The sequence below is a fragment of the Oryza sativa genome, chromosome 9 (assembly GCF_034140825.1).
Source record: "Oryza sativa Japonica Group chromosome 9, ASM3414082v1".
NCBI lineage: Eukaryota > Viridiplantae > Streptophyta > Magnoliopsida > Poales > Poaceae > Oryza > Oryza sativa.
In genome coordinates this window covers 6,062,616-6,072,634 of record NC_089043.1, presented here as the reverse complement: position 1 = coordinate 6,072,634, position 10,019 = coordinate 6,062,616, and the positions used below count along the sequence as shown (strand labels likewise).

At 46.0% G+C, this 10,019-nt stretch overlaps 1 protein-coding gene and 1 long non-coding RNA gene across 2 annotated transcripts; one reads left to right on the top strand and one right to left on the bottom strand.

Annotated features, from left to right (window-relative positions):
• Nucleotides 1-2,170: 2,170 nt before the first annotated feature.
• LOC4346437 (uncharacterized) lies at nt 2,171-7,192 on the bottom strand. The gene is made up of 2 exons (XM_015755284.3): nt 3,830-7,192; nt 2,171-3,326 (listed from the first exon to the last, which is right to left on the bottom strand). The coding sequence occupies exon 2, from the start codon at nt 3,186-3,188 to the stop codon at nt 2,448-2,450; it is 741 nt and encodes a 246-aa protein (XP_015610770.1). The 5' UTR covers nt 3,189-3,326; nt 3,830-7,192; the 3' UTR covers nt 2,171-2,447.
• Nucleotides 7,193-7,643: 451 nt separating this feature from the next.
• Nucleotides 7,644-9,159, top strand: LOC136351921 (uncharacterized). Its single transcript, XR_010735210.1, has 3 exons — nt 7,644-8,296; nt 8,389-8,480; nt 9,090-9,159. It is a non-coding gene; the product is annotated as an uncharacterized lncRNA (long non-coding RNA).
• Nucleotides 9,160-10,019: the final 860 nt, after the last annotated feature.

Here is a 10,019-nt window from a genome sequence, read left to right as displayed (position 1 = left end):
CCAAAGGAATGTTTAGGCTTAAACTAAAATGATGAACAATGTTGAACTTCTATGTTTAGGCAATGATGAACACTTATTATGCAACTGTGGTGATGTAACTGTGATGCTTATATTTATGTATATATTTCATATGTTTATGTTAAGACTTGCTAAATAAATATTTGATCCAATTAACTCGGTTTTGCAGGTGAAATATGATAAATATTTGAATGGATTTGAAATATGTGAATGGATGTGAAATATGAGATGGCTGTGAATGTGTGGTTGTGTGAAATATGTTGATGTCTGTGTATGTGAATGCATATGTATGAATGGGTGATGCTGGGGAGCTGGGGATATTGGATATCTGTGTTTGTTTCTGTCATTTTTGCAGCGGGCATGGCTAGCAAAGGCCTGAGGCTAGTCAAAAAAACAAAATTTATTTTTTTTGTGGATTATAGTCATCTGTGACGGGCCATAACTAAATGCCCGATTGAGATGAGATCATCTGTGACGGGCTATAGCTTAGGCCCGATTGAGGTCACTAGTCATCTGTGTCGGGCTCTAGTTTAGGCCCGATTGAGGTCAGTAGTCATCTGTGACGGGCTCTAGTTTAGGCCCGATTGAGGTCATCAGTCATCTATGACGGACTATAGTTTAGGCCCGATTGAGATGAGTATCATCTGTGACGGGCTCTAGTTTAGGCCCGATAAAGGTTAGTAGTCATCTGTGACGGGCGCTAGTTGTGGCCCGATAGAGATAGGTCATCTGTGACGGGCTATAGTTTGACTGGTCGTCTGGGTCAAAGCTATCGGTGACGGGCTTTACTTAGGGCCCGATTGAGATATATTCATTCGTGACGGCCGTTTGCCCGATTGAGATAACTCTTCACATCAGTGACTTCTAGCCTGTGACGGACGCTGTGCCCGATTGAGATGGGGCTTACCGCCCAATTGAGATGAGGGTATCCGTTCTAGTGTGTTTTTTTCACTGAGTATTGTCAACAGAAAATATATATGTTTGTACAGAATGACGAAGCAAAGGTTTTCTTTCCTCATCAGGCAAACATCAGGTTGATCTAACCAATTGAGTTCATACAGAACAAATATATAATTTCTTACCGGGAAAACCATTCAGGACTTGTTTTAATGGGCCAGATCCCAACCCATCCATATGTACTAGTTTACAAGGCAGGAACTTTAACTAAAATCTTGGCCCATACACATAAATGGGTCAAAATTTCAGCCCATGCGACACAAGGTCTTAGTAATTTGATTTTCCCCATGAAAAGATAAAACAAAAGTGACCACAGAGCACTTTTCAAGGAAAAATAAAGTACACACAGCACAATATTGATACTGCGAATTACTAAAACTTGGTGCAAATATTACGGATACGGTAATATTTGTGCCTGTAGGCATCTATATGTGCCTGTAGGCACTATCTGCAAAAAATAAAATATACGGATACGGTATTGTTTTTTTATGGATTTGTAAGAGGAAGAATAATCTGTATCTGACTATCTATGCTATTCTAAAAGAAGTCAAATGGTGGTGGCAGTGAATCTGGCACCACCGCCAACTCTATTTATAATGTTTTTACATAAATGTATTTATATAACGTTTACCAACTACTTATACATGTTCGTTAATATAGAAAATAGTTCTACGTACATATTGATTCAATCTTATTTGATCTCTAAAATTGTATCATGCAAATAGATCTATAGGGACGAATTGTTCTAAATACCTCACAATTCATTGTGTTAAGCTCTTTGCGCTTCGTCTAAATTCTAAGCATTTGAATACACAGTTTATTCAGCAGACATGTAAGGAATTGAGTAGTAAAACCAAATATTTGTAGTGGGAGCTTCAGATATCTTTCTCGGTGGTCCTGACAGCTTAAGATACAATTCCAGGTTTTTCGAGTACACAAATCCCATGTGTTCAATGAACTTACTTTGTTATATATATGAGAACTTTCTACTTTGAACATACTGTAACATCAAGTGTCCTTTTAACTTACCTTAACATCAAGTTACTTCCAATTTTAGTCAATATAGTACTGGTTCATCTGACATAACTTTCTGCCTAACTGAATCCCTGAATCCATTTTAACTAGCTGACCATAAATCATCCAATCAAATATGAAGGCCCAATGACATTTCAAGCGCAAAAATAAATAAGGCTGATGGTATCAAACAAGATCATATATAGATCATCGTCATCTTACTAGATAAACTTACATATATTAATAACCCATACGCCATCCATACCGTTGGACCATCAGCATCATCTTACTAGGCAAACTAATATATACTAATCCATGACCAGATCACATATCATTGGATCATCCTTACCATCTTATAATAGATAGAGTACTAATGCATCCTAAAACTATTGGCGTGCAGCTATATGTAACAAAAGGGGCACAGCATGCACAAAGTCATACCACGATGGAGGATCTTGTCAATCCATGTTGTTGAGCAACGTCCTCGTCACCTCCTTCCTCATACTATCTAGCTTCAACATCGTCTTGAGCTCCAGAACCCTCTGCTTCTTCGCCATGCCGTTCATACGGACGGCTGTACCGTCATCGATGAACTCCAATCCCATCTTGAGAACATGTCCACCCAACTCATTGGTGCTGATCCTCTCCACCTCATCGACGAGATAAGGATACAGAGGACGCAGCTCCTCTAGGTCCCTGCGGCCCCTGGTTCCCGACGCCGGAATCGAGCTCTTCTCCGGAGCCGGAGAGGTTGGTGGTGGCGCGACGGGGTTGCCCCAAATGGCACAAGAGAGCTCGAACCTGTTGTCGCCTGGTACGGGCCGAGGACCGGAGAGCATTTTGTCGTACTGGGTCCGTAGGCGGCGCACCTTCTCGTAAATCTCCGAGACGGTGAACTCCTCCTTGTCGAGGCCGCGGCCGGCGAGGACCTCGGGCAGCTGGGAGCGACCCGGGGGCGCGCCGTGCTTCTCGACGTGCGCGGCGAGGCACTCCAGGATGCGGAGCTCGTCCGCCTCCGACCAGACGCGCGCGAACGCGACCGGCTTCTTCGTCGCCTTCGCCTTTACCAACTCCCCGGCCGGTACGGAACCCTCCAGGCGCTCCGCCCCCAGCGCGTCCCCTCCTCGGCCGGGGAGCTCGTCGGCTGGAGCGGATGAGGAGGGAATCGCAGAGGCGGTCCGGCGGCGGGTCGTAGCCATCGCGGCGAGGGTTTCGTCGCCAAAAGCAAAGTGGGGTGGTGACCAGTCTTTGACTAAAGTCACCCTTCGTTTCCGGAGGAGAAGCACAGCAGTTGAATTATTAAATTAAACGCCCTTTGGGCTTCCGGCTTCCCCCATCTAGCGAGGGCCGTCACGTCAGATACTTATTTTTATAAGTAAATTAAATGGACAGAATACAATTTATTACGTTGGTGTAATTTAGTGTGGTAATAGAGACTATAATCTAGCTATAAACATGTTTCGATGAAATAAAAGAGAAGAGAGAAGAGCAACTGGCTACAGCTACAACACAAACTCTAAGATGTATTTGTGTATGTCAGATGGGATAAGATATTAATTGTGTAGTATATATTTATAGGTAATTATTGTATGAATTGATTATTAAATTGACTATAGATAATTTGGAGCCAACGGTTAGCTATACTATTAAACTTGCTCTGAAACGCTAGTTTTAGTGCATGAATTTATCTAAAGCGTCCCAACCACGAAAATAAAAATACTACATGGGGCTAATCTTATTAATTTAAGTGTTGACTACGATACAATTATTAGATCTTATACTCATTAACTTATCCTTAGCACATACATGATCACCTAAACTTATGCGGGAATTGACTGACCGGTTGAGCTTGAAGCCATCTTAGTCGCGGTAGGAGTCGTCGGTGATGTCGAGGTCGTGGTAGCAAGTTGCCGGAGGTGAAGCAGATGGCGTCGCCCTTCAGGCCGCCACCTGCACTGGCCGGGAACGGCGTTGGAGAACGCCTTTCGGTCTCCTTCCAGCACTTCTTAGGATCGGCGTTAGGGTTTATCGGGAGGGTTTAGTGTACTTAGATCGTCACCTAAGCACAGACGGCCTCTCCCTTTTAATATAGCGCTAGAGGAGATCGGGGGAGAATCCGTTATGGAGAACGATGCGCATCCGATCGGCGCACGTAGTGGATGAGATGCGAGCGTATCGCTCGCTCCTCGCCGTTAGCCGCGTGTGGGCGTGGGTGTGGGTGGGCCTAGACCACGACGTGTCTCTCTGGTCTCGTTACCAGGAGATCAACCAACATTCTCCCACTTGATCTTCTCCCACTTGATCTTAATGCTAACGAGTCCAGTCTAAGTAGAATAGCGAACCAAAGCAATGTGTCATAGTAATCAATAAAATGTCACTATGACAACAGTACCTATAGCCACTATAATACCTTGATAGGAATCAACTTAATCTTATTGGGTGTTGATTGATTCTTATGCCTCTATTCTAGAATCTTGCTTATAGGTCACCTACTAATCCCATGCCGGCAATATGCTCGTTAAATAAGTTGGGTGGTAGACCTTTAGTGAGCGGATCCGCAAGCATTAACTTAGTGCTTATATGCTCAACCTTAATTGTTTGATCTTGGATTCTATCTTTCACAACATGATACTTAATGTCAATGTGCTTGGCAGCTGCACTTGACTTGTTGTTACTTGAATAGAAAACTGCGGCTTTATTGTCTCAGTATATGGTGAGTGGTCCATTAGCGCTGTCGACCACTCTTAACCTTGGAATGAAATTCTTTAGCCATACCGCCTGTCCGGTTGCCTCAAAACATGCAATAAACTCAGCCTGCATTGCCGACGATGCAGTAATAGTTTGTTTGGAGCTTTTCAATGAAATAGCCCCTCCTGCGAGAGTGAAGACATAACCTGATGTGGATTTCTTAATGTCTATGCACCCTCCAAAATCAGAGTCTGAGTAACTAGTAACTTCAAGGTTATCTAACTTTCTATAAGTTAGCATGTAGTGCTTAGTGCCTTGCAAATAGCGAAGGACTTTCTTAACAGCCTTCCAGTGGTCTAGTCCTAGATTTGACTGGTACCTGCCAAGCATTCCAGTAACAAAAGCCAAGTCCGCTCGCGTACAGACTTGGGCATACATTAAGCTCCCGACAGCTAAAGCACACGGAATCGCCTTCATTTGTTCCTTTTCTAATTGATTCCGCGGGCTTTGGAATAACCCAAACTTATCGCCCTTGACTATTGGAGCAGGCGTGATAGAGCACTTACTCATATTATATCTGTTTAGCACTTTGTCAATGTATGATCTCTGAGATAACCCCAATACTCCCCTAGACCTGTCTCAGTGTATCTCAATGCCCAATACATAAGAGGCATCACCAAGATCTTTCATGTCGAATTTAGATGACAAAAACACCTTAGTCTCATGCAGCAGGTGCTTATCGCTGCTAGCCAATAAGATGTCATCCACATAGAGTATTAAGATTATAAACTTCCACCCTTACTCTTCATATAAATGCAATTATCCACTTCATTTTCCATAAATCCAAAGCTTCTTATCATATTATCGAATTTAAGGTACCACTGTCTTGACGCTTGCTTAAGACCATAAATTGATTTCTTAAGTCTGCATCCCATATGTTCCTTGCCTTCCACAACAAAACCTTCCGGTTGTGTCATGAAAACTTGCTCTTCCAAGTCACTATTAAGGAATGCAATCTTAATGTCCATTTGATGTAACTCTAGATCATAATGAGCTACTAGCACCATGACAACTCTAAATGAGTCTTTCTTTGAGACAGGGGAGAATGTTTCATTATAATCTACCCCTTCTCTCTGTAAAAACCCCTTAGCTACGAGCCTTGCCTTGAATCGTTCGACATTCCCTTTGGAGTCATACTTAGTTTTGTAGACCCACTTACAGCCTACTGTCTTGACCCTTTCAGGAATATCTACTAAATCCCAAACACCATTAGTGCCCATAGACTTTAATTCATCTTCCATAGCTTCAAGCCACTTGGATGAACTTTCACTATTAATGGCTTCATTAAATGAAGTAGGATCGTCTGATTTCCCAATGTCTTCTCCAATATAGACCTCATAGTCACTGCGAATAGCAGACCTCCTCTCTCGCTGTGTTCTTCTTAATGGTTCATTAGTGATCTCAGTGGGTTGTGGAGTTTGCACATTATCTTGTGCTACAGGTTCATTAATATCCTCAACTAGAGCCTGGGCCACAGAAGAAGACGCCTACGGCACAATCTGAGGTACAGTTAGATTTTCCTGTTGGATGGCCGATTGCGAGAACCGAATCTCCTCAAGGTCTATCTCCCTGTTCTGTAAGCTCCCACGGATTTGATCATTCTCTAAAAAGACTGCGTGTCTCATCTCAACAAACTTATGGACATGGTCTGGACAGTAAAACCGGTACCCCTTAGATCTTTCTGGATATCCGATGAAGTGACAGCTTACAGTCTTAGAATCTAATTTTCTTAAATGTGGATTAAAAGGCCTAGCTTCAGCAGGACAGCCCCATATCCTTAAATAATTTAGAGTCGGTTTCTTACCAGTCCATAATTCATAAGGTGTCTTAGGTACGGACTTGGTAGGAACCCAATTTAATATATGGGCAATAGACTTTAATGCCTCCATCCACAATTTCACAGACAAACTGGAATGAGTAAGCATGCTTCACACCATGTCCATTAGGGTGCGGTTGCGGCGCACAGCCACTCCATTCTGCTGTGGTTCTCCGGGCATAGAGTATTGGGCTACAATGCCATTTTCTTGTAGGAATTTGGCAAATGGCCCCGGAATTTGCCCATATGGAGCACTCTTGCCATAGTACTCTCCTCCCCGATCTGAGCGCACTACTTTAATCTTAACATTTTGCTGATTCTCCACTTGAGCCTTAAAAATCTTAAATTTTTTTAGTGCCTCAGACCGGTCATTAATGGGAAAGATATAACCATAGCGAGAGTAATCATTAGTAAACGTAATGAATGAATCATAACCATCCACTGACGTTATTGGGAATGGGCCACATATGTTCGTATGGATTAATTGAAGTACTCCCGTACTCCTAGGGGCTCCTTTCTTCATTGTCTTAGTAAATTTGCCTTTTATGCAATCTAAGCAGGGATTGTCCTCAGTAAAATCTAATGAATGAAGTATCTCTTCCTTAATGAGACGTTCCATTCTCCCCTTCGAAATATCGCCTAAGCGACAGTGCCATAATTTCGATGAGGTCTCATTAATCTTAACATTACATACAACATCATGAGCATTCATTGCAGAATTATCAAGAGAGAGCAAATAAAGATTGCCTTGCTGGAGAGCAAGACCCACAATCTCATCATTAAATTGAATAAAACATTCTTTGTGTCCAAAATGAACTCTAAAACTGTCGCGCCCAGAAGTTCTTTTCCCTAGCAAAAATTCAATTAATAAATGGTTGGAAGAAATTATTTGTTTAAAGGCAAGAAAGAAACCCTAAATTAATAAATGCAAATAATAATCGGAATCGGCATGTGGAATTTTTCTTGGGTTCTACATGTCAAAATACGCTAACAGGATTTTTAGTGGAATTTTCAGAGCATTGGAAATAATTTTAACCAATTAAAATAAGCAAAGTGCAATATTAAATCCCTGGAAAAAAAATCCTTTCTTCTTTTTCTTTTTCTTTCCTCCTTTTTCCTCTCTTCTTGGGCCGTCGGCTCGGCCCATTTCTTCCCGCGCCGGCCCGCTCCTCCCTCCCACTCCCGAAGTTCTCCCGGCCTCCCTCTCCCTCTCGGGCGCTGACAGGTGGGGCCCACCTGTCAGCCCTTTCCCTAACCTCCGGCCGCCCACGCCTGCGCCAACCGCCGCCGAAACCACCACCCATCGCCGCCCGCCTTCCCCGCCTTCCGCGCCCCACTCCGCGCCCTGCGCCCACGTCGCCGCCCACCATCCCCACTCCTCCCACTCGCGCGTGCACCCCGCAACGGAGGGATTCAAATTCGAAACTCTCTCTCTCTCTCTCTCCATTCCCCACGTCGGCGAGAAATCCGGCCGCCTCCCGGCCTCGTCCGTCTCTCTCGAGCCCCAATAAAGCTTCCCCGCACTCCCCTCCACCTTTTTCCTCTTTCCGCCGCTCTCTCCCGTGCCCTCCATCACTCCCGCACCGCTACACCCGCCGCCGCCGCCTTTTCCACTCCTCCGGTCGCCGCTCGCCGCCGCCGAGTCAATCTGCGCCGCCATTAGCTTCGCCGCCGCCAAAGCTACCCCGGCCGCCGCATCCCCATCCAATCCCGCCGTCGGGGCCCGCTTCTCCCCGCGCGCCGGTGAGTACCACCATTGCCGCCGCCTTCGGCCATGGTTTCCGCCCGCCGTAGACCACCCCTCTCCCTCTAATCCTTCCCATTTTGTTCCCTAGGAGGTCCCGGAGATCGTTCGCCCGTCGCCGTCGTCCTCCCGTCGCTCGTCGTCGTCGTTCGCCGTCGTCTCCACTCGCGCCGGCCAACCTCGGTGAAAAATTCCCCCTCCTCCCTCTTTCCCTCTCTTCCGTGTGCGTCGCCGTCCTCCGCGCGCGCATCGTCGTCTTCGGCCGCCGCCGCCGCTTTTCGCGCCGTCTGCCGTCGCCGTCCGCGCCGCCGGTTGCCGTCGCCGGCGACCGCGCGTGCCGCCGTCATTCGCCATGCTTGGCCTGCCGGCTTTGAAGCCGAGCCGAGCCACCAGCCGCGCCCCTCCCGCCTTGTGCCACTGCCAGTGGGGCCCACGTGCCGGCGCCCCTCCCTCTCTCTCTTGAGCCGCCGCTCGGTGGGGCCCGCTTGCCAGCCGCCCCTCTCTCTCCTTGAGTCACTGACCCGCAGGTCCCGCGTGTCGGCGCCACCCCTCCTTATGCTGACGTCAGCCCTGGGATGAATTATTGCGCAATAAATTGATTACGGCTTTTCTTTAATAGTAAAAACACAGAGAATCTTCTAAAAATCATAACTAATTCATCCGAGCTCCGTTTAAGTCCATTCAAGTCTCAGTAAATTCATAAAAATGTATAGAATCCATTAAAAATGGTTTTGTTTCCTGTTTCAGTAGTCTTATAGCATGTTTTGCTTGTGTGCTTTGTTTGTCGCGTAGATTTCGGCCGTTTCGTCGATTCGTGGTTGCTCGAAGACGTTGCTGTGGTCTCATCAGTGCGAGAGCAAGGCAAGTCATACATTGCAATTGATCATATTGTACCCAATTTACAAGTATCCTGCATTTCTATTAAATATTGCATTGTTTTACAATATCATGTGGGATGGGTCCTATTACTCAGCTATATGTTGTTTCCCTTACGCCTTTGATAACTTGGGTATTAAAATGACTAGATGTTGGTTTAGGAGATGCTTAGCCATGCTTAGTTCAACTAGTGCACAAAAGGGGGGTCACATTAAAGCATAGACTTTGATTATTGGCAATAGCTTTGGATTAGTGCCACCGCAATGGTGTTAGTTAATTAAAATACATTACATGGTGGGCTGTGGGTGCATGGTTTTGCTAGTCGTGCCCATGGCAATTAAGGACCGGTTCGCGGGATGCCCTGGAAGAATTTATCGTACTTACCACAAGCCAGCGTGGGCAACGGCTGGGCTTGTAGTGTAGCTTTTCTCTAGCCGACGTACCCAGGCGAGGGTGGGCGTGATGGAGTTGGGTCGGCCGGGGTGTCCGGTTGATCGGCTTCCGGATTCACCGCGGCACGAAAGGGGGGCTGCCCGTTGCCTGCTGGGGACGGGGGCGAACCCTAAGGTGTGGTGCGATCGGTTAGAGGGGGTTATGCGAAGGGTCCTGTCACGGCCTCTTTCCGGTATGTCGTGGTGGCATGTCGGCGCACGGGAACGTGTCGTGGGGCTGTGTCTTGTGGGTACAGTTGTACACCTCTGATCAGAGTAAAACTATTCGAATAGCCGTGCCCGCGGTTATGGGCGGTCGACCAGATTCACCGTGATTAGTCTCACCCCTAGTTTAGCTTAATGAACTGGTGTAGTTCAGGTGGTTGGTTGGGCCTGTTGCAACGTGATGTAACGT